At 39.9% G+C, this 19,514-nt stretch overlaps 1 protein-coding gene across 1 annotated transcript; it reads right to left on the bottom strand.

Moving 5' to 3' along the window:
- Positions 1–1,102: 1,102 nt before the first annotated feature.
- Positions 1,103–19,362, bottom strand: LOC113574626 (GRIP and coiled-coil domain-containing protein 2). The gene is made up of 23 exons (XM_027005655.2): positions 18,828–19,362; positions 18,355–18,408; positions 18,182–18,266; positions 18,008–18,075; positions 17,733–17,837; positions 14,695–16,539; positions 14,514–14,553; positions 13,910–14,010; positions 13,631–13,729; positions 13,073–13,192; positions 11,857–12,021; positions 11,563–11,667; positions 10,278–10,440; positions 8,879–8,979; positions 8,485–8,562; positions 8,254–8,391; positions 7,321–7,442; positions 6,450–6,626; positions 5,799–6,016; positions 4,937–5,131; positions 3,939–4,078; positions 3,111–3,312; positions 1,103–2,552 (listed from the first exon to the last, which is right to left on the bottom strand). The coding sequence occupies exons 1-23, from the start codon at positions 18,831–18,833 to the stop codon at positions 2,479–2,481; spliced, it is 4,401 nt and encodes a 1,466-aa protein (XP_026861456.2). The 5' UTR covers positions 18,834–19,362; the 3' UTR covers positions 1,103–2,478.
- Between the last annotated feature and the right edge of the window lie 152 nt (positions 19,363–19,514).

Below are 19,514 nucleotides of genomic sequence, written 5' to 3'. Positions count from 1 at the left end.
ACTGTGGGTGGTAATGACCCTAACCCTTTTATGATGCATTACCAGTACAGACCTAACACTGTGGGTGGTAATGACCCTAACCCTTTTATGATGCATTACCAGTACAGACCTAACACTGTAGATCAAGGAATGTTAAATGCATAACACGAGTGGGTTCATCCTCACTCAAGATAACACTTACACGTGTGGCTGTTCCCAAGCCGATCCCTGAAGCAATGCCACTTCATAATCAATCAAGACACTAACATCTTTAAGAGGCAAACCTTAGACATGTAAACAATCCATAGACACTTCTAGGAAACTGATTATTTCTCATCTTCACTTTCTAATGTTCATAATATATACTTAAAAATTCAGCTGTTACTGGTGGGTATTTTCTCGAACATGGTTCTATTACTAGGGTTATGGTTATAGCACTAAGGTAAGGATTAAGGTACTAGGGTAAGGGTTAATGCACTATTGTAAGCTACTCTGGACAAGAGAGTCTATATGTGGATTTCCCCAGCATGTTGAGAGCTTACCACTTTTCAAAGAAACCTAAAGTTGTGTGAACCCCCCCGGTAGAAGAAGGTGCAGCCTGTTATGTCCTATGAGATTTGACTTCATATTAATATGTAGCAAATGAAGCCAGTACTGTGGCATTGGGAATTCTCTCATCTCCTCCCTGGGTACTGTTCGTCTGTCTGTCTCCCTCTACTCCCTGGGTACTGTCTGGGGGACATGTTTGACTGGTGCACAACATGCAAAAATAAAGCCAAAGAAAACATTCAAAAAGGTACACACCTGGGGACAGGTATATATCTATATATAGAAACAATGTTGGCTGGATTCATATACATGAATTTATAATTCATTTGTATAAAATTCATTTACATAAATTTCTAACAATATAAAGGTTATATTTTGGCTTATCTTCATCAAATTAAGCTACAGGTGTACAGGCAAGGAGACATGACTAAACCATTGTTCCTTTCATTCTGTTGCATGCAGTCATGTTTCACTTTTTTTGGAAAACATACGAGCATACAGCTATCAAACAGCCTGCTGTAGGTGAGTCAAGAGGCATCCTCACCTGTCACAATTTTACTGATTTTATCATGAAAATTAAACATTCTTGTACACATGAAATTAACTACAGGGGAATTATGAGACTGTATATTCCAGCAAGTGAAGAAAATTTAGTTTTCACTGATTCCCTCTCAACATTCATACACTCAACATCTCATAATATGAGATCTCTCATAACACTCAACATCTCATATGACTTTTAAACCATTTAAAAAAATAATTACAATCTCATTTTCCTTATTGCATGTATTTGTTATTGAATGGAAAAGGTACTTATAGGACAATTGAGCAAGATTTATTTTGATGAGTTCAATTCAATTTGACTCACTTTTGTGGCTAAGTGCTGCTTCATCAGAAATGAAGGACTCAAATCACATGGCTTGACCTGTGTCAGACACCAGGCATAGATTTGTCAAATTGTGACTTGAGAAAAAAATGAAGACCACTTTGACAGTCCTTTGAACATTTGGCAGACACACTAATCCAGAAAAATGTACCTACTCATGATTATACACTGGGAATCAAACCCGTGACCTCAGTGTTCCCAGCACCGCGCTTTACCTGCTCTGCCAGGATATTACACACATGTATTACCACTCAAGTTTCCTGTCACATTTAATAATCTTAGTTATATAAATAGTATGCTATTCAGGAAACGGAGTTTCACAGACAGCACCAACAATGCTATAACAGATACAAAAGGGTTACCAATTTTACCAATATTTAAGTAAAACTGGCATTGACAATCTGCTGCACCCCCCTATGATTCATTGATGGTTTAATTAAAATAGGACATGATGCATTTACATTGACAAGGTATACAACTTAAATAAATTAAAAGTGAAAAATACTCTTAATTCTTCAGACTTGATTGTGGACCCTTTTCTGTGATTTGTGTTCCAGGTTTTAGATTGTATGGTAGAGGCTTTGTTATATTAACATAACAATAACAGACTTGACCAAAAGACGTTTTTGATCAGATGCACAATCAGTGGATCTGGTGGTGGTGTAGTTAAGTAAATATGTCTGGAGTGAATTTCATCACAGTAAGAAATTTTCAGGGAGTTTTTAATTTAAATGTCTATCTCAAACAAACAAACAAACAAAAACACAAAACAAAACAAAAAACCCAGCTCACAAAGACAACAGCTCACGACTTTCAGGAGAAAACAGAACAATGTGAGTCATAAGTCATTATGTGCAACCTGTAAACAGTGTGAATGTTTCACATAACTAACTCAGAGAGGATGTAGCATCACCCTTCACACTAAATAATCTTTTTGTAAATAGTCTACCGGTTATTTTATTAACAGATGTCTGTGTGTGTGTGTGTGTGTGTGTGTGTGTGTGTGTGTGAGTGAAGTAAGTGTGGAGTGTGTTTGATATTAGGATCCATCTTGAGGCTTTGTCCTATCTGATTCCAGACCAGCTGTGTAGGTATGAGGTCCAACCCGACCTTCCAGAGTGTGCAGCCTCTTCTTCACCTGCACCATGGGACAGGTTATGCCATGAGAGAGATTAATCCATGGGACAGATTAAGATATGGGAGAGATTCATTCTTGGGACAGATCACGCTATGAGAGAGATTAATACATGGGACAGATTATGCTATGAGAGAGATTAAACCGAGGGACAGATTAACCCATGGGACAGATTATGCCACGAGAGAGTAACCCATGGGGCAGATTAACCCATGGGGCAGATTATGCCATGAGAGAGATTAACTCATGGGACACATTAACCCATGGGACAGATTACGCCATGAGAGAGATTAAGACATGGGACAGATTAACCTATGGAGCAAATTATTTTGTACATATGAATATGTAAATATGTATTAACAGTTTGGTCATGAACTGCTGCTTCCATATGAATTATCTTGTCTTTTTAATTTATTGGTTGTCTTGTTTTATCTAAATAAATTGAGCCTCTGATTTTGTGGTAGTGAATGACAGCACATCTTTTAACTTTTTAAAGCTGCAGTGTGCGTAGACGGCTGCAAGCAAGTGGACGGGGACGGGCGAGCATACAGTTGCGCGTACCTTGCGCGATGGCTGCCAGCTTGCTCTTTTCGTCAGGGCTGAGCTGCAGCAGCGTGTGGATGACGGGCAGCAGGGCCTGTTTCTCACTGCCCGCAGGCAGGAGCATGAAGCGTAGCACCACATTCTTCAGGTACTCCAGGTTCGCCACAGACTTCTCCCGCTCCTGGTTCCGCTCCAGACGCCGTAGCTCGCTCTTCAGGACCTACACAGGATGTCAGACTGACTTCATTTGGCATTTATTTGTAATTTCACATTTTCATTACAACAAAACAGCTTCCTTGGTCCTCAGCTCTCATATGGATTGTCAGAACTTTTCAGATGTTTTATACCACTAGTCACCACCATCATAGATAAAAATTACAAAAAGATTATTACAAAAAATTGTTGTTTAAATAATTAAAACTTCCTTGTTTTGGTCATTTGTGTTATACATAACCAGTCCCACTGTAACACTGAGGACCATGAGGACCTTTATAATCTGAGCGTGTACTTGGTGGGAATTTCATTATACAGGGCTGATCATCATTGTTATTCATAATGCTCACACGCTCAAAGTCTTTCCACACAGAGCTGTGCTGAGGAGTAAACATGTGTGCATGTGGGTGCGTGTGTAAGTTTATATACATGTTTGTATACATGGATTTACACCGATCTCCTCCATGAGGACAGCATTAGTGTGTTTGTGTGTGTGTGTGTGTGTGTGTGTGGGTACACACACATGCGTACACTAATCTGCTCCCCAAGGACAGCATTAGTGTGTGGGTTTACACATGCTTACACTGATGTCCTCCATGAGGACGGCGTTCGTGTGTGTGTGTGTGTTTTTACACTGATCTGCTCCATGAGGACGGCGTTAGTGGCTTCACTCTCATGCAGGAGGCTGTTCATGTGCTCCAAACTGCGGGTGGCAGTACTGAGTCTCTGACTCAGATCATCTTTAGTGGGCTCCACCTGCCACACAAAGGGCTCTTCGCTCATATGCGCACAGACACACAGAGGAACACGCACATACACACAGACATGCATAAATATATAGACAATAGGCAGTACACAATACAATGTATATGCACACACAATGATGCACACACAATACACATGGACAGATGCAGAAGTGCACACACACACGCGCACATACACACAATTAACTATATATCAAATATTTTTGTTACATTTAAAAAATAAAGGTTGTGATAGATATTCAGACCCAGAAGCAAACTTTACCAACAACTAAAAATAACAGCATTGTTCTGATTTCATGGCCTTCGGTCTAAACATGTCCTGTGTTCACTGCTTAAAGTGTGTAAAAAACACATAAATGAGGAAACATGGAGATGAGCTTTTATGGGGAAGCAGAAGAAACTGATTTGTAGCATCTGTTCACAGTATAAAAAGTAAGTATGTATATCAAAGTACGTTTCATAAGCATTAGAGTAGTTTGGAATGGGTGCTCATTTCAAATTATTATAATATTAGCAACTTTAAAAGTATCAGAAGCAAAACTGTGCTACCTGCATTTAAGCAGGTCAAACAGCAAACTGCACTGGAAAGGCCCCATCAGACCAGGGTTTGAAACCAAAGTGCCACATTAACTAGTACTACATAATTAACTAATATTACATAATGTAATAGTTAATGTAGCACTGTTGTGACGGACCTGCTTAAACGCACCTGATTCAACTCTTCAATCAACTGCCAGGTTTACTAGGTGTGTCTGTGCAGAGCTATCGCTAAACTTTTCTGGACTTTGGCCCTCCAGGACCACACTACAACACCTCTGTCTAAAGTAAACATGACAACAAAAAATGCTGACCATGCAGAGCGTCTACCTTGTTTGGGGTCTGGGGAGCTGAGCAGCTGCTCCAGTGTGGGTGGGGCGCTGTCTGAAGTGGACACCAGCTCTGCCTCTGCGGTCTCCATGCCTTCTCCCTCCTCTCGAGCCATGTTTTGCAGCTCACACACAGCCATGTCTGCAAGCTTCCTGTCTGGAAGAGACTTCCGAATTTGCTGCACAGGTGCTGAACCTGGGGAAGGTCAGAGGTTATGGGTTTCTAATATGAGGGATCTCTGAAAAATGCTCTCTGTAGTAACCAGTTGGGACAGTCACTGGTTTGCTTGGACTTTATTATTTAAATATTTTTGTTGATGTAAACCTGTGCTTCTCCAGTCAGTCCCACCACTGCTCAGGGTTTCCTACTGCTGGCCTGATTAAATTCATCATCAATTAATGAGACCCATGTGGGTGAAGCTACTGTATGCGTGGAGCTACTGGTTGGGTGGAGCTAGTGTATGGGTGGCACTAGTGTGCTGTGCTGTGGTTCCTCTAGTACATCCTGGGCAGCACAGTCGACTGTTCAGTGTTAAAAATACTTTATTCCCAGACTATTCAGCTTCTAAATGACTAATTATCTTCTAAATGGAATGATAAAATATTTTAATTAGTCCTAGTAATGCTGGAAAGAGATTTGCCCCTTGCTATATTTTTCATGCTATGCTTTAATTACTATGCAAAGAAACTCATATAATGCTTTGGACTGTACTGTGAACATTACAAACTGAATGGTTTTGATAAGCATTACATCACTGAAGTACTGCTTCACTGGAAACTTTGCTGCAGGTACACTGGTACCCAGGTACCTGTGCTGCTGGCACCCAGGTACCTGTGCTGCTGGCACCCAGGTACACTGGTACCTGTGCTGCTGGGCTCCTTCTGCAGCTGGAAGAGCTGGGCCTCCAGCCTGCTTATCTGCTGCTGCAGCATCTCCACTGTGCTGCGCTGTTCATCCTGTAGATGGTGCACTTGTTCACGGAAGCTGCTGCGCAGGGCGTCGGCTTGTGCCGTCAGCTGAGCCACAGACTGACTGTGCTCAGATCTCAGCGCTGAATTCTCTGAATGTAGGGTCAGCAGCCTGGGACACGAAGAAGCAAACAGTTGAACAAGACAGTTCCATAACTATCAGCCCAGCTACTAAATATCAAAATTATAATTTTTTCAGGGAGACCATGAGTAGAAAACACATACGCCTAATTAGATTTTCAGATTTCTTAGAGCCTTTAATAATTTCTAATGAAACTAAAAATATTTTTGAGTCATGAAAATATGATAAGTCAAATTATTTTTAAATGATCAAGTAGAACATTACTATTTATTTTCTCCTATTTCTATATTTCTTTGATGGTGGGTGGCATATTAATAATTTATCAGTGCCCTACAGGAAAAATGGCATCCCAGAGCAACTTTTTAACATTCATGCACACACTCTGGAACACGCATGCACACCCCCACACACGTACACACCTCCAGGTACACACATGCACACCCCACACCCACCCCACACACACCTCTCCCTCAGCTCAGCCTCTTTTGCAATGGTCTGCTGAAGCATCTTGTTGTGGCGCTCCAGGAGCAGGTCGTGCTCTGTCTGCAGCTGCTGCAGTTCTGCAGTGCTGCTCTGCAGATGGAGCTGGTTCTCCTGGAGCTTTGAACGCAGCTGCTCCATCATACTGTCCATGTGCTCCCTGATCAGGACAGCGTACGCGCACACACACACACACACACAGGTACATAAATTTGGTTTTATACCTTGTCAGGACATGGGGTCAAATACGTTTTGTGTAATATTAAAACTAAATATTAAAGTCTTTTTCCTCTGTAGGGCAGAATGGTTCTGAGTACGGACAGTTCTAATTGCATTTTCACAAGATCACAGTTCGGCATTGAACGCTTACAAACGGTCCTCTAATCCTTTTTAGTGCCACAGACCTCTCCGTCTGGGATGGATTAATGATGCAGGGATTCACATCATTGGGTCTAACGCAAACGGAGGTAAACCTCAGGGATTCACTGATTGGGTCTAACGCAAACGGAGGTAAACCTCAGGGATTCACTGATCGGGTCACTTCTCTCCCGTTGACATTCAGTATTTGAATATGTCCTGTACTGCTTTGCAGACATAAAAAGAAACACTAAAAACATTTCAAACAACTCCAAAATTCTTGTCAGACCCATGTAGCCACCAGAGTGGCTCACTGCCACAAATACTTCCTGGCCCTGATTTCCAGGACCAAAGCTGTGGAAAAAGAAACTGTAACCGGCATGAAGGGGTCAATGAGGCATTTATTGTGGAAAAGAAGCTTCAACTCTGTTAAGTCAATTTAATAAATGAAAAGTGTGTTGACTCTGATAAGCCAACTTTGGAAACTGAAATCTCACCTCTCCTGTTTTGAAAATTCTCCATCACATGGAGCAGAACTTTTGGTTTTCTGCTGCTTGAGAACATTGTGCACCCGCACCTTATAACCCTCAAACTCAGACACTGTCGAGCAGAGTTCGGCCTGCAAACGGAAGAAAAACTCAGACCACAGCTTTTTTCAGTAATACAGACATTATTAGTCTTATTTTTTATTAATTATTTTTCTTATTTGGAATATGCGTGCACCTGCAGACACCATCTGAGCTCTGGAGTGGTGCAGCTGTTTAAGAGTTTGCACTTTGTCACAAGGGCACTAGCTGTAGATCCGGCAGGGCCAAAGCCAGGCGAGGCTGACAGGGTCACAGAGAGCATCTGCCCTGCTCTGTGTGTGGGATGGATGGCTCCGTGTCTCTCTCATTCATCAGCATGATGCAGGGAACAACTGTTCACTTCCCAACCCAGTGCTTATGGACCCCAGACAGTCCAGCTCAGTGTGCTTGTGTTCCCAGCTTTGTGTGTGTTTGCTATTGCCTTGTTTATAACTGTATTAAGTGAGCGTGACATGCTGACCCTAACCCTAAACCTTTTCTCATTGCTCTTAGTGAGTGTGATGTGCTGACCCTAACCCTAAAGCTTCTTCTCACCACTCTAAGTGAGTGTGACTAGCTGACCCCAACCCTAAAGCTTCTCATTGCTCTAAGTGAATGTGACGTGCTGACCCTAAAGCTTCTCCTCATCATTCTAATGTGCTTTACTCCAGCAGCTTCTGCATCTGTTCCCTGGTCCTGGCTCAACAGCCTCCTGTTTTAATGAGATATCCCCGCTTTGTTTGTCTTATATGGGATTCACACAGTGCCAGTACCAGGGTAATGAAACAACACTACAGGACAGGCAGAGCTCCAACAAGAGTTAGTACTGTTACACAGACAAAGTAACAGGAGAAAACTGAGTACCTTTGTAGAACTGAGCTGTTCCTGCAGAGTGTTGACGTTGCACTGGAAGGTGCCGACTGCCTTCAGATGCTGGTCACTCAGTGACTTTAACTGCTCCTGCAGCCTGTGCCGATCTGCCAGCAGTTCACTGCACTGAATCTGAGACAGGCAGACACAGTCATTTCTCACAATAATTCCCACACTCTATGATCCACACCTTAAAGTTCTCGCAGACCTCCTGGAGCCTTATACCTTATAGCCGTCCAGCTGCTGCAGACTACCCTCTAGCTCTCCTTTCAGAGAAGACTGGATCATCATCTGAGACGCTTCCTGCAAAACAAGCAGTCAGAGGCTTTTTTAAAACATCAAAGCCGATACAGACTTTGTATGTTACTATTGGACACTCCATCACTGCTCTACACTTCCCTACAGAAAATAAATACTTGGAAAACAAACAAAATTGCAGTTACATTGATAAAATACAGTGAAACTACTAACTGCCCGTGATTTATAGCTAGTGGAGAATAGAGTTTATGGCAAATGTCTAAAATATGACACATCATTTAGATATCTTGTGTATTACCTTAAGGTAATATGATCAATAAAATCTGGTGTGAACAGGTAAATTATACCATACAGAACTCACTTCCTTCTTGGCATCTGCCAAATCTTTCTTGGTCTTCACCAACAGTTGTTTCATCTTTGAGTTTTTTTCTTCTCCGATATCCACAAGTGATTTCAGAGACTCTGAGGTAAACAAAGAAGAAAAAACAAAAAAAGAATTGTTTAATTGTAATGCTGAAATGGGATGTGACAGGGGTTCTGGTTACATCAGCAACTAACTGGAGCTTGAGAGTCTCTGAACTATAACGAAAACGTACCAAGCCTAACACTGTATAGTACTATGATACTGTCTAATACTGCGTGATGCTGCGATACTGAGTATTACTGGACAGTACTGTGATACTGAGTATTACTGGGCAGTACTGTGATACTGTGATAACGCTAAGACCCAGACTTAGTAAACGTGTATCAGATTCTCATAAAAATGTCATTTTTGACATAACTGCAAGTAACAGCATGAGAACATCTCAGGGGACAATGAGAGAGAAACACCCTAAACCACATCACTGCATGCAGGCATTTTATTCCTCTGGTGTGAAAGACTATTCCCATAGTTATTGACTTAATCACAAACTCTGGAGTTATTTTCAGGTACAAGATCAAAATAAATGTGTCATGATGTATTCAGAGACCCCTTCAAACCCCCTCAATTTCTACTGAACATTAATTAAATAACCCCAGATATGAACCACAGATTAGAAGTCAGTTGTGTCTAGATGGCCCATGTTGCCCAGATGAAAGATGGGAAAAATCAGTATAAATAATCAGCATAAATAATATGTATCAGTATAATATGTAACAGTATAATTAATATGTCTGGCTGATATAAATGTTGAGTTTTTTCAATCCCTTACTCTCTGTTCACCACTTATTTAACCTGCTCAAAAAACAATAAAAAGCTTCTTAGGGAAGCATAAGTGCACTAGACTGAGACGCTCCCGTTTCTGACCTGTGTTGCAGGGTAGGGTCAGGGTTAGAATTAGGGCTAGCTGTGCTTTACTTCATATGAAACCAGCCACCAGCTGTGCTTTACTTCAGTTGTAATGAATTGAATTACATGATATAAAAATTCTGTAATTAAATGCATATCTTTTTGCGTCTCTAAATAAAAAAACAAAAATAAACAAAAAATATCCTGTTTCTCAAATATACAATAACTGCTAAAATAGTCTAAAGCCAAAACATTTTAAAATACCTCCACATCAGAAGTACTCTCTCACTCCTTTGACATACCAGGCTTTACTGCTTATGATAAACACTTTAGCGGAAGAGGACAAGTCTCCATTACCATTACTCCATTTGGAAAGGTAATCAAAAGAATCATTTAACTATAAACTTCAAACTTGGCATGAAAAGCTATAGGAAAAATAATCTGATAGTCTCTAATGAAGCTTCACTGATGGGGACACTGTAGTCCTCACCCATTTCCTGGCTCAGTTTCTCCTCCCTGTCTCTCTGAGCCTGGGCAAGGTTCTCCTGTTTCTCCAGCAGTTTGTCCTTCTCCAAGAGCTGGACGTTGAGCTCTTTGACTAGCCGCTCGTAATCAGCCATCTCCATGTCCAGCAACGTGCTCTGTTGGGCATCCTAGATGCACGCACACACACACACGCAAGCACGCACGCACGCCCACAACAAAAACAAGGTTTCATTTGAAACAATGTTTTCAGCATGAGCATAATTGCTCTGGGGTGTTTCCAGTTTAACCCTCGTATGTGCAGTTCTATCCCCACCAAGTCATCAGATCTGACCCAAATATAAACAGTCATGCAGCCAATTAGAAAACATATTTATGCTTGACACTTTTTTAATATATGGTATACCTCTCAAGGTCAGAAATATCCAGTGTGTGAGATTTTGTGGAGGGGGTAGTGGTTGGTGGTCCTTCAGTTCTGTCATCTGAGGGGTGGGGGGTGTGTAATCTAACCATCAGCTCATTTCATTGGCTTATCTAACTAATGTGTCGGGAGGGCACAGCCATTTAGATTTCGCTTGCTATTTGTTACTGCCACAGCAACAAATCAACTATTTCTGCAGACCGTTTTGTGATGTGTGAGATTTGACTGGTTGGGTGTAAGACCATGAGTCTCATGGCCAGTGAGTGAGACTGGAGAGGTATGATATTGGAAAGTGGGCTGTAGTGTCATTTAGCAGAAATAGAATTACAAAATAATATTGTTGTTCAGAAACTGCAGATACATGGGGCTGTTCTAGCACTGTATATCACAAATGGCCTTTGACAGCAGTAGAACACTGGAAACAGTGTTATGAGAGCTATTAATATTGTTAAGACAGCCCTAGGGCAGCATTTTGATTAATATTAATATTGTTAAGACAGCCCTAGGGCAGCATTTTGATTAATATTAATATTGTTAAAACAGCCCAAGGGCAGGGTTTTGATTAATATTAATTTTGTTAAAACAGCCCAAGGGCAGGGTTTAGATTATTATTAAATTTTGTTAAAACAGCCCTAGAGCAGGGTTTTGATTAATATTAATATTGTTAAAACAGCCCTAGGGCAGCGTTTTGATTAATATTAATGTTGTTAAAACAGCCCAAGGGCAGCGTTTTGAAGTACTTAGGTTTGCAACGGCCATGACAAAAAGATTTAGGTACATTAACATCTATGGATAAAATGCATGATATGATTTCAGCCTATAACCAGGTACATGAAGGTGCTGAGTCCAGTGTGAGGGTTTCTGAACACACCTTCCTAAGCTGTTCCAGCTCTTGTTCAGTTTGCTGTAGCTGCTGTTCCTGTTTTTGCAGTAAAGCTCGCGTCTCCTCAAGATCTGCAACAGCAGACTGGTGGTCCTAGAATCACAAAAAAATCAGACAGTGGTGGTCCTGGAATCACCCAAAATGAGTCCTTTCAAACTCAAATTCTATTCTTGGTGTAGCTGAAAACTAGTTTGTATGCTCAGACATTTTAAACTTAATACATAGCAGAAATCTGACTTGAAAAGGGATCGTTCACTACAACTGTAAACTTTGTTTTTGTACCTTTGTTTTTTGCTCTTTTGTAATCTTCTCTGCCTCCAGGTCTTTCTCTAACCCAGATTTTAGCTTTTGCATCTCCAGTGCCTGTGCTTCCAGCTGACGAACGTTACTTTGGAGTGTCTCAATATGAGCAACCATGTCTTCTCTCTCAGAGGACAGCTGCTTATGCTGTCAGAGAAACAAGGTGGCAGAGATTTTGTTTTTAAAGCAGGATTTTCTATACAAGACAGTTTTCTTGACAAAGACAAGAAAAATGTGTATTCAGATCAACTTTTGGGGAATGGAAGGGGTTGTTAATTGGCATATATATACGATGTATGCATTAAACTAACAAAATGAACCTTTGTATTAGCTCGAGCACTTTTATAAGCAGTCATGAAGTTGTCATAACCCACAATGCTTACTGACAAATAGCTTGCTACCCCTAAATAACCAATAACAATTATTTAAACACAACATAGATTAATAACTGACAGTATCTGTGTTTTTTTTTTTTTTTTTGTATCAGATCATATATTCTGTGGTCCTTACAGATATTATGCAAAACAGTCTTAGCCGGTCTTGGGAAGAGAAAACAAAACTAAATGACAGATGCAGTTGCTTATTGACAAATACAAAAGGTAGGAAACATGCGCTTTGGAAAGGTGGCATGGACTCCAGCACTGGTTGAAATAAAGACTCTTCTATCTCTAGAGTGTTCTGCGAGTCAGATGACCATAAATGGTTCACTTTCAACGTGAAATGCCTTATAAACATAGAATAATTCCAAGTTTACTAAGTCAGGCCTATCAAGAGTAACTGGGTTCTAATTCTAATTAAGTAACACTTCCTTGTTTTTAAATAAGCTTTTAAAACTTTTTAAAACTTGTTATACAGCCTGCCCCATATTTACTTTAGACTAAGTAACACTTCCTTGAGTAACACTTCCTTGTTTTTAATTAAGCTTTTTAAAACTTAATGGTCTTTAACCTGCATAAACTCAATAAAATATGAATAATGGTGGTTGAGTTCTAAAACAAAACCAATGGAAGTTGACACTTTTTCAAGACACTGCATATGAGCTTTATTTGACAGCAAAGTCTGAAATGGGAAATTTAATTTATACCACTGTGTGAAATCTCTGAATTCATTCGAATTCCCAGTTATTTTTAATAATTCTCTTACATGCATAAGTTATAATACTTATAAATAACACACATTGGTCGAGCAATGTGATTACCTGTTCAACAGCTGACTGTAAACGTTTGGTCAAGTCCTCAACCAGTTTCTCTGCTCCCACCAGCTTCTCTTTCTCTTCATCCAATAGTTCAGTTTGCTTGTCATAACTAATCATAAGATTCTGTGAATTAAGTTCATTCATAAGTTAAAAATGCAACTAAACATTGAGGAAAAAACAAAAAAGGGACAGAATATTAGAAATAAAGACCCCTTTATACCCAAATGTTCTAGACTCTTGCAATATTATTACCCTCTGTAGATGAGACCTTCATCTACAAATCTAACAAATCTAACTTCAGCTAAAGTTAAGGTATGTTTAGAACCATTATGAACATGCATATACTAAGGTCAGGGTGAGAGCTAGGGTTAAGGTCAGGGTCAGGGTCAAATGCAGAACTTCTGTTCTCCTGATCAGTCACATGTATGGTCACTAAGCCTTTAAGTACATATATTTCAAAGGGAGTTTAACTTTTCAGAGTAGATACCAGAGTGGAAAAGACCATTTCATCAATAGATGCTGTTTACCTTCTAATTCATGTAAGTTACAGCTGATATTTACCTTGTACTCCTCTGCACCTTGGATGATGCCCTTCACAGAGTCGGACAGTTTATCTCGTGCAGCCTGTACGGCCGCCAGCTCCTCTCTAAGAGCAGATGCCTGTAATGAGGTGGGTTACATTACATTCAAATGCATTTATATACACACACACACACAATATATTATTTTTTTAATGCCTTTTAAATGCAAGACAATACAAACGCCACTCTGGGAACAGCATCTATCTACACAGTACTGAATGTGGCCTGTAGAAACATCTCACCTCTTTTTCGCTCTCACCTCTTTTTTGCTGTTTTCCAGTTCCTTCCTTGCTTTAACAGCTACAGCTTTGATCTTGTTCATGCGTTCGTCTTTCTCTTTGACTTCATTTTCTAAGATTTCTACAGAAAATGAGGTTAAAATACAGGTTTACCCCACAGTTTGTGCATGATTACAGTCAGAGATACAAAATCAATAAAAATCATGATTTACTTATGGTATTCCTTCTGCTCAAATATTGAATAATATCACTCGCTATTTTCTGGTTCACAATATACATACAATGCTGTGAACAACAACTAGTTATCCAGTGTGGTTCTTATACACAGGACAGACCAAAGCCCACCCCATATTTGTAGCTCCCTGAAAATGTCTGGCAATCACTTCAATTACAGAGCAGTCACTGGCTGAAATCTGTCATTGGCTGAACTCTAGTGAATTTACCACTTCAATAAGTGCGTTTAGCTACTATACAACCTAAATTTAAATGTACAGAGTTTGTAACTGCATATGCAGATAATATGCAACGTTTATATGAATAGGTTTGGTTTATACTTATATGCAGACTGCAAAAACAATGTGCTAACAATAAAGAACTCCACATTCAAAAGAATAACAAACATACCTATTTGCATATTTTTGTTGCAGGTAGACATCTTGAATTCCTAGAAATCAACAGTCAAAATATTTCAATTCTGTCAAATTTATGTAGACAAACATAAAATCAAGCCTATATGACAAAACAGCAGAAGTCCAAAAAAACCCCCCACTATGATTTAAGAAATAAATACCTAGCAAACACATACCTGTAAAAGGGAAATTTCTTCATTTAACTGTACTATTATGACCTCCTTCTCATTGAGCATATGGTGGAGACTTTTCACATCATCTTTGGTTTTCAAGTCATCCTTAGTTCCTTGTGTTCCAACTTCATTTGGAGGTTGTTCATGCAGTTTGACTGCCGCTCCCTCAGTTCTCTCATCCTCAGAATGGTGCTCACTGTCGTGAAGGCTGATCTCATTCGGCATCTGCATTTCAGTGTGCTCCTCGGTTGACATGATCAAAGCCTCATTTGGCGTGATCAACGCCTCGGCCTGGAGCTCCCTGCCGGGTACTTGCTCCTCTGTGTGGTGAAGCGGAAGCTGTTCTGTTAGTATGGCATCACAGTTCTTTGTCTGCTCTTTTTCATAGAGCTGTTCTTCCAAATGAGCTATACAGCTCCTAAAACTTCTCCTCTCTGCCAAGGCACTTTCCAAAGTCAACAACAGGTCCTCCAGCACCTTAAGGGTGAGTTGGACAGTGTCCTTCTGTCCACATTTACATTCCTCTACCATGTGATCTAGATCTGTTCTCATGTTTTCTAGTCTGTGCTCTTTATCCGAGGCCACGGTGATGTGAATCTCTTTACATTTGTCTGATGAGTTGACCGATGTTTGCGCTACGCTCTTCAGATTCTTTATCACACTGTCCTTCTCGTATAGTTTTTCTTGCAGTTCCTGAATTGACATGGCTGCATGCTCCTTCATGGCACTGTACTGGTTCACAAAGTCAGCTGTTCTATCTCCCAGCTCCAACTCAAGATTTGACAGTATTTCTTTTGTGTGCTCATATTCACTGATGACAATATTTTTTTCCTCTTCAAGAACTGTACATCGGTACTGCAGCTCTTTTAACTCTTGAATAATTGCTTCCTTTTCATGTTCAGCATTACAAAGCACACGAGTCTCCAGCTCCTTCATTTCTGTTTTGTGTAATTCTTGTAATTTTTGAAGCTCCTGCTCATGTTTGTCAAGACTTACAGTCTTTAGCTCATTAAGGACATGAACTTCCTTTTCCAGACAAGTGTCTGTATCCCCTTTCATCATTTGCAGTTCATTAATCTTAAACTCTAGCTCTTCCCTTTCCATCATGAACTCTTCTTTTATATGTTTCAAGTTGCTCTCCAGCTCAGTTTTTACATTGCTGAGAAATATGAGCTCCTCCTGAAGCATTGCATTCTGGGACTGCAAATCCTGTAGTGTCAATCTTAGCCTCTCATGTGGTTCCTCCAACGTTAAGGAGTCTGACGTATGCGTAATTCCCGAGGCCTTCTGGGTCCTGCTGTTACCCTCCTCTTCCTCTTCTTCCACGTCCTGCAGGTAACTCTCCTTAAGCACCTGCTGCTCCGAGAGCTCACTCAGAAACCGCTCCCTCTCCATCTCAAAATGTGCAGCGTTCATCTCAAGCTGCTCTTCCAGGACTCTGATATCGTCTTCATGCTGTTTGCTCAGCCTGGAAATCTCATCCTGTAAATTTTTAAGGTTTTCATGAGATTTTTCAAGAGCCATCTGGTGAGTTTCCACACGAGCTTCAATTTCAGTGGTATGTGCTTTTTTTGCAAATTCCAGATCATGTTGCAAGTTATGCACCTGGTTCTCATACTGCTGGCGAACTGTTTCAATATTAGAATTAAACTCTTCTATTAGTCTTTGTCTTTGGATTGCCTCATTCTCATTTTTTTCACTTTCCATTTGTTTAATAAGCTTCAGTTCTTCTCTGTGTTTTGCTTCACTGATTTCAAAGTCTTTTTCCAAAATCTTTATCTTTTCCATGTGCTCTTTGTTTACATTATCCAGTTTCTCCTGAAGTTGAAGTAAGTTTTCCATTGACTCCTGTTGATGAATATTACATCAATATTACAATACAATTCCATCCATCCACCCACCCATCCATTATACAAATGGTAATGCTGTTAAAATCTCACTCTTAAAGCAATTTAAAAATAGCTAATTTTAGTAAGAAACAAATAAACAAACAAAAAATACAACAATGCTAAAGCTAAACAAATGCTGGAAAAAAATCATTGTGGTTCTTTAAATGGGAAACGTGTAAACAAAAGGCGCAAGCCGTGTTTCCTTCCCTAAACACCGCCATTTAGTGGCGGAGATGGAAATGACATTGAATTAGAATCTGAAACAGACACAACCGATTAAGACCCGTTACATCCAGACGGAAAGAAAATAAACTACATTAACTCCAAAATCTTGCACTTGCTGATATGTAAAAATGAACAAAAGAACTTCTTAAGCTAACAGACCTATGATTATAAATGGTACTGTCATTCTAAGACAGGAAGGAGCACTGCTAAGAGCTGCTGTTAGTACTAAAGAGGGTTATGTAAATAACTTTGAAACAGTTGGGTTGTGCTGGAATAGAATATTATTACAGCATTATTTCTAAAGCCTCTTGAATTTTAATGATGCATTAAAAAAATTACACATTAATCTCTCTATCTTTCTTGAAGATAGCTTTACAGTAAGGTGGTTTAGGCTAGTCAAAACTTTAAAATGAGCCAGTGGTGATCTGCCCCAGACTTTGCACTCATCTGTTCTGGATGTGTCTGCACTCTTGTTCCTCAACACTACCTGCTCAGGTGGCCCTGGATATCCTCTCCTTTTCCCTTTTAAGCATTTTATGCATTTTTTTAAAAATTGTCAAATCTTTAAAATGTCACTCTGTTGCATCATAAGAGCATAATTTACTACATTGGTAACAACCTTTATGAGTATACAAGTATAAAAGGCAGACCTATGGACCATGACCATCCAATAGGAATGTCCCACAAAACATTGCTTTTGCAGGGACCCTACAAAAAAAAAAAAAACAACAACTTTCCAAAAGAACCTGTGTTTTGTAGGCTGGGGGTCCTTGTCACCCTTTTTTGTTCACTGGGATTGCAGAGTACAAGCACCAGATTAAAGTGTATTTCACCATGACTAAAACCACCAGCTAATACCTTTATCATCACTTACATTTGTATGGATTGCTCAATACATTCATCTATTTGCACAGTAACTGAACTTACTTCTGCCTGCATTTTGATCTTTTCATTTTCCTTCCGCAATAACACAAGGGTCTGTTGAGTCTCAGCTTTCTCAAGCAATACAGCATCCATTCTCTCAGTCAGCTCCTGGTAAACAGTGACACAGCAGCCATTCTCTCAGATAAGCATATAGTGTGTTTTAATCACAGGTTTACTGTAAACACAACTTGCAAATATTAATCTGTTTGAACATTAACTCAAAGAGGTAAAAGCAAACATTCTGGATGCATAAAGAAAACAGAGTACTTGATGCTCACTTGTATTACTGTGTCATCTGAATTCTCACTGGGAAGAGCCTTTAGCATTTCAACTCGCTTTTCCAAATCTTTCAAAAAGGAAACCACCCACACACAACCGTAAGTGATCAATGAGGCACTTGGAGACGTGTAAAAGAAGCAACTTTAATCGATAAGCAACTGGCAACTCCATACCTGCACATTTTGCCTTTAACTTTTGCATTACAGCCATTTGTTTCTTTGCAAATTTAATGAGGTCTTCTTTAGACAACGTGTCCAACTTGAAACATTAAGAGGAAAGAACACATGATGAAATAAGATGAACTAGCTCACAAGTCTCAGTGTCATATACACAGTATAATCTTCACCTTAGATTTCCCCAGATAAGGGGTTGACGGCCCACTCGCCATATCCGTGTCCCGCTGTAGACAAGAAAAGACACATCAGGCGAGAGAACCATGTTCACAACTTAGCTAGCTAGATTAGCTCAAATAATAATACCTTGATTAAATAAGTTTCTTCTAAATATACTAAAGTAACATTTAACAAATTAGAACATGCTTACTCCACTTAAATTCAGTTATCTGTCAACAGACATCCAGTGACAACTACTTAACCAGTAGTCATCCAAATTAGCAAATCTAAATGTTAACTAGTCAGTTAGCCAGTAAATATAAATGCCATATTCGCTAATGTGTTGAAGGTTTACCAAAATTGTGACCGCTAACACAACAAGCAAGCTCGATAACAAAACCGACACGTTTTCATTTCCGCGTCGCTGGCTAATTTAAGACACAAAGCTTGCCAATTGTTGATATAAAACAAACAGGATCCTACTCACTTCCATATCAACACTCCAGGTAGAGCTGAACTCTTATTTCATACGAAACATTCAATGGATAAACCAGCTAAACTCGCCAGTCTTAGATTAGTTGTAACAGCATCGCTTGTGAAACGTTTCATTTCCGCCTTCGTCATATCGCGAGGCACTTCCATTATCTGTGGCTCGTAGGTGGGGGGCGGGACATCCAAGGGAGACATTCACGTGTTTTTCTGCATGCAGGTAGGTGTCCACGATTCCAGGAAGTCCCGGATACTGAGCACTGGCGCGGCTTCTCAAATTCCACTGTGTAACTGGTTTGTACATAGAAGCAAACATCTCAAATGGCTCATCAGCAGACTGTTCGTACTAACCCAGCCAAGCATGGGGTGGGATCTGTCCAAAAGGGCAGGACGAATCAGTTTCTCACGCACATCGCTCTGGCTGCGCCCTGGGAAGCACCTTTGATGGAATCTGCCCCTCTCCAGCTACTGCAGGAATCTAGAGCTTAGATAGCCTAGTAACTTAGACAGCAGTTAAGAGTTAAAATTTTAAGAGGAGCCAGTTGGTAACTTGTTTACAACTGTCCTATTTGTTTTAAAATCTACAAAACAAAAAGAAAGTAATAAATGTTTACATTTTCTGTCAAACAATAATAAATGAAAATCAACAGAATTATCATTTGAGGTTTTATCTTATATGAACTAG

Source organism: Electrophorus electricus, chromosome 2 (genome assembly GCF_013358815.1).
Source record: "Electrophorus electricus isolate fEleEle1 chromosome 2, fEleEle1.pri, whole genome shotgun sequence".
Lineage (NCBI taxonomy): Eukaryota > Metazoa > Chordata > Actinopteri > Gymnotiformes > Gymnotidae > Electrophorus > Electrophorus electricus.
This window is presented reverse-complemented; position numbering and strand designations above follow the sequence as displayed.